This window comes from Hypanus sabinus, chromosome 19 (assembly GCF_030144855.1).
Source record: "Hypanus sabinus isolate sHypSab1 chromosome 19, sHypSab1.hap1, whole genome shotgun sequence".
In the NCBI taxonomy this organism is placed as follows: domain Eukaryota; kingdom Metazoa; phylum Chordata; class Chondrichthyes; order Myliobatiformes; family Dasyatidae; genus Hypanus; species Hypanus sabinus.
In genome coordinates this window covers 22,992,823-23,007,982 of record NC_082724.1, presented here as the reverse complement: position 1 = coordinate 23,007,982, position 15,160 = coordinate 22,992,823, and the positions used below count along the sequence as shown (strand labels likewise).

At 38.3% G+C, this 15,160-nt stretch overlaps 1 protein-coding gene across 7 annotated transcripts in view; it reads left to right on the top strand.

Moving 5' to 3' along the window:
* The window catches only part of LOC132377797 (ERC protein 2), a 782,782-nt gene that overhangs the window by 189,502 nt on the left and 578,120 nt on the right, over positions 1–15,160 (top strand). For all 7 annotated transcript variants that reach the window (XM_059944157.1, XM_059944160.1, XM_059944156.1 and 4 more), the window contains one exon: positions 9,531–9,698. In XM_059944157.1, coding sequence (XP_059800140.1) covers positions 9,531–9,698 — 168 coding nt within the window. The remainder of the gene's footprint in view (positions 1–9,530; positions 9,699–15,160) is intronic.

The following is a 15,160-nucleotide window of genomic DNA, read 5'->3' as shown; positions in this document are numbered from 1 at the left end:
TTCAGTCTAGAGAAGTGTGAAGTGACATATTTTGGAAAGATGAACTTGAAGGCAGAGTACAATGTTAATGGCAGGAATATTAGCAATGCGGAGGAAAAGAGATCTTTTGGACCATGTCCATAGATCCCTCCACGTTGCCTTACAAGTTCATTGGGTGGTTAAGAAGACATATGGTGTGTTGACCTTCATTAGTTGGGAGATTAAGTAAAGGAGCCACTTGGTAAAGTTTTGGTTGTATAAAACTCTTGTCAAACCATGCATTATGACTAGTGTGGAATTTTGTGTTCACTTTTGGTTACCACATTATAAGAAGATTGTGGAAGCTATGCAGAGGAGACTTACCAGGATACCTCTTCAATTCGAGGGCATATCTTATGAGGAAAGGCTGATCTAGCTAGTTATAACCATATAACAATTACAGCACGGAAACAGGCTCTTCTAGTCTGTGCTGAACGCTCACTCTCACCTCGTCCCACTGGCCCGCACTCAGCCCATAACCCTCCATTCCTTTCCTGTCCATAAACCTATCCAATTTTACTTTAAATGACAATACCGAACCTGCCTCTACCACTTCTATTAGAAGCTCATTCCACACAGCTACCACTCTCTGAGTAAAGAAATTCCCCCTCGTGTTACCCTTAAACTTTTGCCCCCTAACTCTCAACTCATGTCCTCTTGTTTGAATCTCCCCTACTCTCAATGGAAAAAGCCTATCAATGTCAACTCTATCTATCTCCCTCATAATTTTAAATACCTCTTTCAAGTCCCCCCTCAACCTTCTACGCTCTAAAGAATAAAGACCTCACTTGTTCAACCTTTCTCTGTAACTTAGGTGCTGAAACCCAGGTAACATTCTAGTAAATCTTCTCTGTACTCTCTCTATTTTGTTGACATCTTTCCTATAATTCGGTGACCAGAACTGTACACAATACTCCAAATTCAGCCTTACCAATGCCTTGTACAATTTTAACATTACATCCCAACTCCTATACTCAATGCTCTGATTTATAAAGGCCAACATACCAAAAGCTTTCTTCACCACCCTGTCCACATGAGATTCCACCTTCGGGGAACTATGCACCATTATTCCTAGATCACTCTGTTCTACTGCATTCTTCAATGCCCTACCATTTACCATGTATGTCCTATTTGGATTATTCCTACCAAAATGTAGCACCTCACACTTAACAGCATTAAACTCCATCTGCCATCGTTCAGCCCACTCTTCTAACTGGCCTAAATCTCTCTGCAAACTTTGAAAACCTATTTCATTATCCATGCCACCTACCTTAGTATCATCTGCATACTTACTAATCCAATTTACCACCCCATCATCCAGATCATTAATGTATATGACAAACAACATTGGATCCAGTTCAGATCCCTGAGGCACACCATTAGTCACTGGCCTCCAACCTGACAAACAGTTATCCACCACTACTCTCTGGCATCTCCCATCCAGCCACTGTTGAATCCATTTTACTACTTCGATATTAATACCTAACGATTGAACCTTCCTAACTAAACTTCCGTGCGGAACCTTGTCAAAGGCCTTACTGAAGTCCATATAGACAACATCCACTGCTTTACCCTCGTCAACTTTTCTCGTAACCTCTTCAAAAAATTCAATAAGATTTGTCAAACATGGCCTTCCACGCACAAATCCATGTTGACTGTTCCTAATCAGACCCTGTCTATACAGATAATGAGAATACTTCCCATTAATTTACCCACCACTGACGTCAAACTGACAGGCCTATAATTGCTACGTTTACTCTTAGAACCCTTTTTAAACAATGGAACCACATGAGCAATATGCCAATTCTCCGGCACCATCCCCATTTCTAAAGACATTTGAAATTTTTCTGTCAGAGCCCCTGCTATTTGTACACGAACCTCCCTCAAGGTCCTAGGGAATATCCTGTCAGGACCCGGAGATTTATCCACTTTTATATTCCTTAAAAGTGCCAGTACTTCCTCCTCTTTAATCGTCATAGTTTCCATAACTTCCCTACTTGTTTCCCTTACCTTAAACAATTCAATATCCTTCTCCTTAGTGAATACCAAAGAAAAGAAATTGTTCAAAATCTCCCCCATCTGTTTCGGGTTCAAACATAGCTGTCCACTCTGATTCTCTAAGGGACCAATTTTATCCCTCACTATCCTGTTGCTGTTAATATAACTGTAGAACCTTTCGGATTTATTTTCACCTTACTTGCCAAAGAAACCTCGTATCTTCTTTTAGCTGTTCTAATTTCTTTCTTAAGATTCTTCTTACATTCTTTATATTCCTCGAGCACCTCATTTACACCATGCTGCCTATATTTATTGTAGATATCTCTCTTTTTCCTAACCAAGTTTCCAATATCCCTTGAAAACCATGGCTCTCTCAAACTTTTAACCTTTCCTTTCAACCTAACAGGAACATAAAGATTCTGTACCCTCAAAATTTCACCTTTAAATGACCTCCATTTCTCTATTACATCCTTCCCATAAAACAAATTGTCCCAATCCACTCTTTCTACTTCCTTTCACATCTCCTCAAAGTTAGCCTTTCTCCAATCAAAAATCTCAACCCTGGGTCCAGTCCTATCCTTCTCCATAATTATATTGAAACTAATGGCATTGTGATCACTGGACCCGAAGTGCTCCCCAACACATACCTTCGTCACCTGACCGATCTCATTCCCTAACAGAAGATCCAACACCGCCCCTTCTCTAGTCGGTACCTCTATGTATTGCTGCAAAAAACTATCCTGCACACATTTTACAAACTCCAAACCATCCATCCTTTTTACAGTATGGGCTTCCCAGTCTATTTGTGGAAAATTAAAATCCCCCACAATCACAACCCCGTGTTTACTACAAATATCTGCTATCTCCTTGCAAATTTGCTCCTCCAATTCTCACTCCCCATTACGTGGTCTAGAATACAGTCCTATAAGTGTTACTACACCTTTCCCATTCCTCATTTCCACCCAAATAGTCTCCCTAGACAAGTCCTCTAATCTATCCTGCTAGAGCACTGCTGTAATATTTTCTCTGACAAGCAACGCAACACCTCCCTCTCTTGTCCCTCCGATTCTATCACACCTGAGGCAACGAAATCCAGGAATATTTAGTTGCCAATCACACCTCTCCTGCAACCTTGTTTCACTAATAGCTACAACATCATATTTCCAGGTATCAATCCATGCTCTAAGCTCATCCACCTTTCTTACAATACTCCTAGCATTAAAATAAATGCATTTAAGAAATTCTCCACCTCGTCCTCTCTGTTTATCTCTAACAGTACAAAGAACTTTACTGTCTTCTTTTTCTTCCTTCTCCCATACATCTGTTCCTTCACTCTGGTTCACCTCCCCCTTCGTATCCAGTTTAAATCCACTGGAGCCTCTCTAGCAAACCTACCTGCAAGAATATTTGTCCCCCTCCAGTTCAGATATAAACCGTCCCGCTGGAACAGGTCCCACCTTCCCTGGAAAACAGCCCAATTATCTATAAATCTGAAGCCCTCCTTCCTGCACCATGTCTTCAGCCACATGTTGATCTGCACTATCTTACTACTTCTAAACCCACCTGCACGTAGCACTGTTAGCAATCCTGAGATTGCTATCCTGGAGGTCCTGTCCTTTACCTTGGCACCTAGCTCCCTAAACTTACCTTTTAGGACCTCCTTACTCTTCCTACCCACGTCATTGTCCCTACATGGACCACGACATCTGGCTGCTCACCCTCCCTCTTGAGAATACTGAGAACTTGATCTGATATATCGCGGACCCTGGCACCAGGGAGACAACAGACCATCCGGGATTCTCGATCTCTTCCACAGAACCTCTTATCTGTCCCCCCTAACTATCAAATCCCCTAACACCACTGCTCTCATCTCTTCCTGAGTTGAGGGTCTAATCTTGGTGCCAGAGACGCAACTACTGCAACTTGTCCCTGGTAGGTCGTCCCCACCAACAGTATCCAAAATGGTATACTTGTTGTTGATGGGAATGGCCACGGGGGTGCTCTGCTCTTTCTGTCTATTCCCCTTCCCTCTCCTGACAGTCACACAACTACCTGTCTCCTGACTCTTAGGGGTGACTATCTCCCTGAAACTCCTGTCTATTTCTGCCTCTGCCTCTGCCTCCCGAATGATCTGAAATTCATCCTGCTCCAGCTCCAGTTCCCTAACTCGGTTCGTCAGGAGTTGCAGCTGGATGCACCTTTTGCAGGTGTAGTCATCAGGGACAGCTGTGCTCGCCCTGACTTCCCACATACTGCAAACGGAGCACTCAACTGCCTTAACTCTGCCTCCATTACCTACTCCTAAGCTAATTAGATTAATCAAAGGAGCTTACCCAGCCTTACCTCACCTGGAGTGAAGCTCGTACTCAGCTTCTACTTGCTATTTAAATTCTCCCGCTGACGCACGGGCCGACTTTCACGCACTCGCGCAATTGTGCCTGTTCTCGCCGAAGCCTGATTGAGCCAAAGCCGACCCACTCTGCCTCAGTCCACTCCGACAATAGCCGCTGTATATGGCGGTCTTTCTTTTTAAACCTTTGGTGCGCTACGTCACGCACCTGCACAGTCTAGCCTCTTTGTTGTAATCAGTTTAAAAAAAAACAGCTTCTCTCCGAGCTTCTTTTACCTCTTCCCTCTCCGCCTCTTGCTGCCATTTAAATAACCGTTGAAAACTTCCTCTCCTTTTTAAACCTTTGGCGCCTCTCCTTTTTAAACCTTTATCAGTCCTTCTCTTTGGACTGATATTGCAGTCTGGTCTGAGGCCAGATTTCATTGAGGCTGGTTCCGTTATAGACCTATTAATTAATATCACAATTTGCATGCTGTCAGGGAGTAAGTTTAAGATGGAAACAAATTCCTATTGACATTTCAATTTGAAAAGAGGTTATTTCACAGTACTTCCTGCTGGAGCCCACAGTCTGGACTATGATTAGGTGTGTGAGTGGAACTGGGAAATGTGGCCCTTTATATCTGTGGACTGGAATTTGACTGGGAGCACGTGCAAGAAGGGGGTGAGTATATGGAAGTCAGGAAAGATGCAGTAGCCAAGGGCTTCTAGATGAATGAATTATGACAGGACGAAGCTCTTTTCTCAGGAATGACAGAATTCAGTCATGAATGAAAAGAATGGCATGAGTGATTTTTTATTTAGCCAATGTTTTCAGCTGGATAATTCTTCTTGGCTTTTTGAGGAATTGATCATTGCTTGAGGTTTCAATCTGTTCACTTTGAGCTTGTGAATAAAGAAACAAGAAGAAGCTGTTTAGCCCCTCAGAATTTGAACTGGGGCAAATTGCATTCACGTGGTTTTGCACAAATCTATTAATACAGAATGAAAACGATCTCTGGTTAACAGTCAATGATAGCCCCAGAATAAATTTTATTCCTAAGGAGTTGCAAACAACTGTTCTTGTAAATAAAACGTTAATATGTTAAATCACTTCTGGTAATAAGGAATGGTCGAGGGCAATATGTAAAATAAAAACCGTAGTTTTCAACAACCTTGTAGCTTATTGCTGAGAATATGTGCTACAGTAATATGAGCATTTCCATCCAAGTTATTACAATACTCATGTCTGCCAGATGACATGAAAAGCTTTGCTGAGCTATTTGCTATCCACAAAATAAGGACAGATCCAATTTCGTCTTCATCACAGTCAGACTACCCACTGATGCTTAGTTTGGGTTCTGCCCGGTCAGGTTGGACCCATACCTCAATTATAGACTATAGTCCAAAGTGGATTAAGGCTGAACTCCAAATCTCAGGTGAGTGAACCGTCCTTGCCATCAAGACAGCATTTTCCATTGTTTGTCATCCAGTAGACTGAGTGGGTGGGGAAGCTCTCTACTGCTGAAGTCATATCTAGGGCAAAGAAAGATGATTTTGTTTATTGGAAGCCATGTTTCTTAGCCTGGGACATCAGTGAGGTAGGTCTTCAAGATTGTTTAATCAGCCAGCCTGTCTTCAATGATTATCACGAGACCAGAGATGAAGAAGTTAAATGATGCACTGAACTGTGTAATTTCTCAAATAATGGAACAATCTGTACCTGTATGTAACATTACCTGGACAACATTCAGCCTTAAGCATATAAGTAGCAGGTAGCACAAGCACTACTTAAAGTTACAGGTAATTGCCAAGCAACCCTGCCATTAACATCGGGAGAGACATGATTGGTCAGAAAATGTCTGTGAGTTCAAAGTTATGTCAGTAGCTGGATATTCTTTGACAAGTGATTTTACCACTTGACTCCTCTAAAACCTTTCCAACAACTCCAAGAAAAGTAGAGTGTAATGGGATGCACGTTCAACATTTGTCATGAAAGTCAAAGCTGTCACCTTTGTCGGTACCCAGTCCACTCGCTGAAGAATTTGTACCACTGCTGAACAACGTGGCTGTAGTAAGTACTGTTTCCAACATGTACGTCCGGAATAACAATAAAAACGTCAAGGCTGAAATTATGTTTATATCAAATAGAAAATAATGTTGAAAACCGTTTTCTGCAAAAGACTAAATAATGTTATAGTTATATGCAGGTCTAATTTTTATAATCACTTATGTACTAAAAATCTTGAATCTTTGTAGTTCCTCTCTACTGCTCATTATTCATATCAAGCTTCCATTCTGCATTTATATTTACAGATATGTAATCACAGGCATCTAATGACAGACACTAGTGTAAATGTTTTATTTTGCATGGTTTGGCAGTGTGAGTTTGCATAATTCTTGGCGTTTTCACCTTAACTACATTTATTTTTCTTAGCAGCTGATCTCTTGCGATCAAAATAAAAACTTCACAATATATAAAAATGTATCAAAATGATTTTCATCTTTTTTTAATAATGACAATGTAGTTTTTATTTGAATAACCCAACATCTTGCAAGTAGCTTCTTTTGAACTAAAACTTTTATACCAAACTAGATTATGGTTTTCCAGGTTGTAGCATAAATGTTCAATCAATTATATTAAATATTTTTTGTATGGTTCATTTTCCAGAAGTACAAGAAGTTAATTTACTTAATAATGTATTCTTTGTACAATAAAATAGGAAACTGTGTACACAAGGAGAAAAATAAAATTCTGATTATCTACCTTTTATAATAGAGCAGAGCCACATGTGACCGTTTAAATATTTGAAATACACTCTGGTTATACTATAAAGGGTCACGCATTTGGAGATGAGGCAAAAGGCATTTATGTCTTTCTTGGTGTTTGAAAGAGGAGCATTGCCTATACTATCATGTCATCTTAATTTAAAAATTAAAAATATTTAAAATACTCAATAGGGCAGGCAGTGTCTATAATGAGAAATAGAGTAAATATTTAGGTTTGATGACCTTTCATTAAAATTTGCCATTCAAGTTTGCTTTTGCATGGTTCACTTGGCATTCTGCCTTCAGTTTTTGGCAGTATCCTTTAAAGTATGATTGGAATTTTCTATTCATTCATTCATTCACAAACCTATTATTTTTTTTCTGGCTTTTAATTTTGTTAGACAGGAAAATTAAAGCTGTTGATGGAGAAAATCACAATCCATTTACTTTATTACTTTTTGTTATTTTTCTTTAGATGTTTTTACATGTCAGTGTCATTATTATAGTGTGGTTTCTGCTTCACAGCAGCACTGTACACCTAAGCATTTAGTGCAAGTTCAAAGTTGTGCCCAGATGTGATACCAGAGAACAATGGCCTGGAATCTGGAGGAGATAGCTGTGTTTTGAACTTGCAAGAGTTATATATCATTAAATATTTAAAGGAAATGAGTAGATCATGGAAATGTTGGAAATAGTCGGCAGGTCACGAGGAATCTGTGGGAGTAGAAACAGCTGATATTTCAGTTGGAGATTCTTATTATTCTTTATCATTTCCACTCATCCACGTGAACTAAATAATGTATTTTCATCCAGTGGTATTCTGAGATTGAGATTGTTCTTCTTATAGAGTTCTCTGGGGATTACGAACACAACTCCTTTCATTCTCTGGAAGCAATCAAGTGTTGTCCTTCAATAGAGCAGTTTACATACTCAAAAAAAAAATGCTTCAAAAGAGAAAGTGAAGGATAAGCTAGTTTATCTCAGATAGTAGAAATTTAACAGTAAACCTAGCCTATAAAGAGGCTTAGGCAGTATCTGCAGGGAGAAAGAGTTAAAAATTTCAAGTTGATGCCTTTTCATCGGAACAAGAAGTGCCCTTAAGCATTAATTGTGCTCCTTTGCCACAGATGCTGCCTAACCTCCTAAGTAATTCCAGCATTTTTTAAAATTTCCAATCCCCAGTAGTTTTTGTTTCTTTTACAATAAATGTAGGTTACCTCCACAAAAGGACAGTTTTGGACCCCAGGTATAGTAGAGCCAGTAGATTTGTGGTATATTAGACCAGACTGGAAACCTACGTGTGTGATTTGAAAGACTCACGCAACTCAGTTGATAAACATCAGGTTGTTCTGAAATAATTTTTAAGATGTGTTTATATTGTTTTAAACCTTAGGACGATCCACAATTATGAATACTTTTGTTTGAAGAGGTTATTGGGGTGTTACAGTTCCTATTGTCAATAAAAAGGACTACCAAAACTGATGAAAACCTGTAAGATAAATGTGACTCTGCAGTAAATAGTGGGAAATGTAAACAGAAATATTAACTACAAGATTCTGATATAAGGCCTTTCTAAGATTTAAAACAGAATAAAGTTTAAAGACAGTAGATATAAATATAGGCAGAATTTTCTGTATTGTCCAGAAGCAGAGATATTAATTGGAATAGGATGAATATATTCCTAGCCCATCATTCTAAGTACTGATTGAATTGACATAACGATTTTAGATGTAACTGAATTATGAATGCAACGTTATTATTCAGCTTCATGGATTTTTTGTGTTTACTTATTTTCCCTCAGGCCCTGAAATAAATAGATCGTTTTATCTTCATCCTTCTGTTAGAAGCTTTGGTTGTGTTCAATCTGGATGATCAAGAGAAATTCAAGAACATTGAGAATTTGGAAATGCCAAATTCCTGATTTTGGTCAAAGATTGCAATGGAAGTGTTTCCTTTGCTGCATTTTTCCTGAACCTGCTAGATCGATTGGTTTAAATTGAGCAGATTTGCCATGGTTCATTAGGACTCTGTGATCACTTTTCAAACTGCTTAAAACACAAATGTTCATAAAATGATACTTGTAGCACAGGGAAGACCACTAAACAAATACTGATATCAGTCGTGACCATGTGCCTGATGTAGCATCTTCAAAATTAATATATTGAGTACTTTATTTTCATGCTGTTTCCAGAACTGTGGGGCATGAAGTTCTACTGGTAATCATTTTTCCTGTGTTTTAAGTAAAGATGATTACTATTTATGTAATTTGTCTATTTATCCCACTTTTGTACATGTGGAACAGTAATTTTTAAGACCAAGTTAACACCTTTCAGATACTATTCCTCCACTGATAAGATACCATTGTATCTCGGTTTGGCTCAAGCATCAAATCTAAATACAGCTTTTTTTTAAATTACAGATTGATCAGTTAAAACAGGATTTGTCAAAGAAGGAATCTGAACTTCTCGCCTTACAAACCAAGCTGGAGACGCTGAATAATCAAAATTCTGATTGTAAGCAACATATTGAGGTTCTCAAAGAATCACTCACTGCCAAGGAACAGAGAGCTGCCATACTTCAAACTGAGGTAAACTTAACATTGATTGTAGAATGTAGTGTAGCTTGGTTAAAACAGTAAGTCAATAATCTTTTTTAGCAGTTGATTTATATGGACTTTAGTGCAGCATTTGACAAGGTCCCACATGGGTCATCAAGAAGGTTCAATTACTTGGCATTCAGCATGCATTAGTAAATTGGATTAGACATTGGCTTTGTGGGAGAAGCCTGAGTGTGGTAGTAGAGGGTTGACTCTCTGACTGGAGGCCTGTGGCTGGTGGTGTGCTGCAGGGATTGGTGCTGGGTCCTCAGTAGTTTGTAATCTATATCAATGAGATGGATGATATTGTGGTAATTAATTGAAAGTGGCATCACGGGTAGATTGGGTTGTAAAAACTTCTGGCACTTTACTCTTCATGAATCAATGTATTGAGTACAGGAGATGCGATGTTATTCTGAAGTTCTGTATGACATTGGTGAGGCCTAATTTGGAGTATTGGGTGCAGTTTTGGCCACCGGCCTACAGGGAAGACGGTAAATAAGGTTGAAAGAGTACAGAGAAAATTTACAAGGGCGTTGCCAGGACTGGAAGACCTGAGTTATAAGGAAAGAATGAATAGGTTAGAACTGTATTCTTTAGGACGTAGAGGATTGAGGAATGATTTGATAGAGGTATACAAAATTATGAGGGGTATAGATAGGGTAAATGTAAGCAGGCTTTTTCCACTGAGATTGGGGGACTACGACCAGAGGTTATGGGTTAAAGGTGAAAGGTGAAAAGTTTAAGGGAAACATGAGGGGAAACATCTTTACTCAAATGCTCATGAGAGTGTGTAATGAGCTACCAGCAAAAGTGGTTAAGAGAAGTTTGGATAGTGTGGTATGGTCTCTTTACAGGTTGTTGGGAGTAGACAGTTTGACTGTTTTGGCATGGATTAGTGGGCCAAAGTCCCTGTTTCTGTTCTGTACTTCTCTATGACTCATGATAATTCACAGGGCAATTGAGGCAAAACTTGTTGAAAGAAATGTAGATTAAGAGATTTTTAATGGGGAAATAGGAATTGAACATGGAAGCATTTTAATTTTATTACAAAAGATACAAGTTTATGTCTGGCTGGATAGTATCTTGTAATGGGAAAAGAGCAAAGAGATGACGGAGCATCAACCTTATTAAGAAGGTAACAGAACCAGAAATCAGGAAGTTTGAAAGACTAAGGGCGGTGATATGAGCTTCAGAGTAACATGGTGATGTGGCTAATGAAGGTGATGTCTCACATGTCCAGTGACATAGATTCAATCCCCACCTCTTGTGCACGTGGATTTTGCACGTTTTTATGTGTCTATATGGAATTGCTCCAAATGTTCCAACTTCCTCTCGCATCCCAAGATGTATGAGTATTGTCCAGTTAATTGTAAGTTGCTTCTAGTGTGTAAATGACGAGGTAGAAGATGGGATTATGGAGTGAATGTAATGTGTTTGGTTTAGATCAGTGTAACAATAATGGTGCTTGTTAATTGGCAGACACCCAGTAGGTTGAAGGGCTTGTTGCTGTATCTCTCGATTTTTACTTCTAATAAAACTAGTGGATTCTGGTTAATTAGGACACATCGGGCCAGTACATTTTGATGTAACTAAGCAGCTGCTTAATTGAGCAGTCCAATTTGCTGAAATTTCATGGAATTAGTTAAAAAGGTATATTAAAAAATTACAAATTAAGTAACAAATTATACATTTAAGTGAAAAAGAGAATAAATTAGAACACTACCAATACTACTACAACACAATAAAACTGTATTAATTTCTAGTATTTATCAATGGAGGAATTAATCTGCATCACGTACTTTTGAGTGTAAATGAACAAAATCAATGCAGACAATGGACTACCTTCAAGCAATGCTGTCGACAGTTGCATCCTCCAAATCTTTATTTTCACTGTAACATTCAAGATGATTGTTGATACCTTCAAATTCTTTGTAGTTTCTAACTTGAAGTATATAAGCATATAACCATATAACAATGACAGCACGGAAACAGGCCATCTCGGCCCTTCTAGTCCGTGCCGAATGCTTACTCTCACCTAGTCCCACTGACCCTCACTCAGTCCATAGTGAAATCGTTTCATTTTCATCCTGGCTGTTTCTGGCCTCTCCATGCCTGAATGCTTAAACCACCATGAGCAAAACAGTTCTACATTGGCTTACTGTTTATTTTGTCACTGACTATCAGTGACAAAAATAGTTGCTTTTTGAACACAAGCGCATGCCGCTGATGATATTTTAAAAACTGTTTACCTTGAATCACTGTGTAGTGTTTAACGGCCACTCAAGTACACAAGACTGATGCTAGTGAGACAGTATTCGGCAATAGTCTCCTGTCCCAATTAAGCAGCATGGTGTCTCAAATAAATGAAGGGAATCCCATCTATTTTCACAATTAGTTTTTGTTCTTTGAGTTGCCCCGATTAACTGATGGCCCAATTAAACAGAATCCACGGTACTTCCATTTAACTTGTACTGTATAGGTAAATTCCATTGTTACTTTTTTATCTTCATGGTAAGTTGTAAATTTTACAACTAATTCTTGTAAAGACACTGCAACTTCCAAAGGGAGAAGATGTAATTCTTTTGATGAGTTTATGAAATGTGAAGTTATTTGTTATGCTGCATATAATTCTGTTTTAAAATTCAAAAGCACAGTTAGACCACAAAGTTTCTAGTAGTCACCAATCATGCAGAAAAAGAAGATTTTGAGAACAACTATTTTTTCATTCCGTCCATAAATACTTAGTAAAAGCGAAGGTGGCTTAGAAAAAAGAAAAACCAGCTTTATGATTACTTGGTATATTTTTATCATGTAAAGACAGTGTTAAAGAGAGATATGGCATGGAAACGGGTCCTTTGGCTCACCACATCCGTGCTGACAATCATGTCAGTGTCATTGTCGATACTTTTTGCTTTGTTGTGAAATTAATTCAATATGTAAAAAACAAAATTGAAGATCTGTAAGGTTCCTTAAAGGACAAGGCCGTGAATGTTTTGTAAAGCGACTTTCATAGTATGAAAATTGAGACTCAGGTTTGTAGCACTTAAGTTTTTTCTCCCGTCATAGGAATCTGCACATTGCCATTTGATATTTATTGTCCTTTTCAGGGGGGCTTATGACAGTTTTTACACCATGAAAACTGTGTTTGGATTAATATATCTGAAAGACTCAACCTAGCCCCCAAGACAGTGTCCAATTATTACTTGTTAATGTGCTTGCTGAAAATTTTTGGTGTGATTTTAGAATACGCATTATACTTAATAATGCAAAATGAAACCATTCACCTTTTGTAAAGTGTAAAATGTGGAAGATTTTACAAATGTTTAAATGTAAAATTTAAACTTGAAGCATTTCACCGCGATTGAGTCACTTCTGGGGCTGAGTTTAGTTTTCTTCTGTTTTGCCGGTCTGCCATCTTCTCTCTTGGGTTCTTGCTGAATAATGTAGAGTTGCAAGTGCTATTTGGGAGTTCATTACAAGATTACTTAACCATTCTTTAAACATTATTTAAAGATTATTTAAACTTTTCACAAGCACGATAATCAATAAATTAGTGGACCTGTAAATATTCAAGATAATATTTTTGGCTCTCTTCATGCAAAGTAAGTTGGCAGAATGATTAAGTGAAGCAGTGAATAGATTTATAAAGATCTATATAAAATCCACAGAAAAGTCTGGTAGTTAAATTTGAGAGGAAATAAGAGGTTCCCAGTGTTTACAAATACAGTCAGCCCTCCTTATCCGCGGGTTCCACATGCGCGGATTCAACCAACCGCGGATCAGGGAAACTCGGAAGTTCTCTCTCCAGCACTTGTTGTTTGAGCACATACAGACTATTTTTACTTGTCATTATTCCCTAAACAGTACAGTATAACAACTATTTACATAGCATTTACATTGTATTAGGTGTTATAAGTAATCTAGAGATGATTTAAAAGTACAGGCAGTCCCCGGGTTATGAATGAGTTCTGTTCCTGAGTCTGTCTTTAAGTCAGATTTGAAGTCAGAATAGGTACATCCGGTATTATTTAGCATCAGTTAGTAAAACATGTTTCTTAGTATATAGTATATATTTTACCTTTCTATATATATAAAACACTTAAGAAACATATGTATTTCAATAATTAAACCACTGCGTTGCTTAGCAATAATTGTAGGTTTCATCGGGGCAGGGCCTTTCACATGCTCTATTAAAATTGTTCCGATCATTGACTGACTGTAGCCTAACGCTTTTCCAGTGACCGATGGCATTTCACCTTTTTCTGATCGCTTTATTACTTCCACCTTATTTTCAATCATGATTGTAATTATTTTCGTGAACAGAAACACTGCGGATTCAGAGCTGTGCCAGGTCCTAAAGACCATGGCATTGAGACAGGTTAAGTAAAGTCTGGGGTTCCTCTGGGTCCTAAAGCCCACTGCACTGAGACAGGTTAAATAAGGGATTTGAGCATCCATGTTTTTTGATATCTGCGGGGGTTCCTGGAACCAATTCCCCGTGGATAAGGAGGGCCGACTGTAACAACACTATAAAAAAGATTGCAGCATGTTCGATATTTAATGAATATTAAAACCCAGAAAGAGGGCCCTCAGCCTGTCATTTTGAACTAGTTCACTGAAAATAAGAAATGAATTAAACAGATAAAATTTGATCAGCTAAGATCACTTTGGTGAGAAAATCTGCTAATGGCAATAGAAAGGAATATGTAGTAGGTTGAAGGAAGCACCATGGTACATTGGATTAAATGCACTTGCATTTCCCTTCTGAGAGCCAGAATTAATTGTGAATCATGCTAATGTCTAAAGCACAAAACTGCCTTTAATCTGAATTTATTAGAGAAGCTGCAGGAAAGCCAGTATGGAATATTGAAAAATATGCTGGGTATTTCTAAGGAAGGATAATGAAGAGTTGGGTGTAAATCTGTCTAACACACACAAAATGCTGGAGGAACTCAGCAGGCCCGGTAGCATATATGGAGAAAACACAGTCAACGTTTCAGGCCGAAACCCTGCTGAGCTCCTCCAGTATTTTGTGTGTGTTGCTCAGATTTCCAGCATCTGCAGATTTTCTCTTGTTTGGGTGTTAATCTGCATCTGTTTGTGTCGTTAGTGGTCTAATTATCTGAATTCAGCTGTTATAAACACTTAATATTCCTCCCTGGTTTTAAAATAATCATAAAGTAGTTAAGTACAGGATAAAGTGGTACTGTAATCAAAGATTTGTCAAAGTTTTATTGTACCTGAATGGCAAAATATAGCGCTTTTAATTATGAAAGAATGCCAATGAAGTATGTTTAATTTTATTTCAAATTTATGAAGCTGATGCAGTTGAATTTTAATACTGTTAAAGATAAAGACATCATATTAGGGATAGAAAGAAAAATATGATTGTTAAACATTTCCTAATTTAGCAACTTGTATCTGGAAGTGTAGCCCAGCTCTAAGAAATT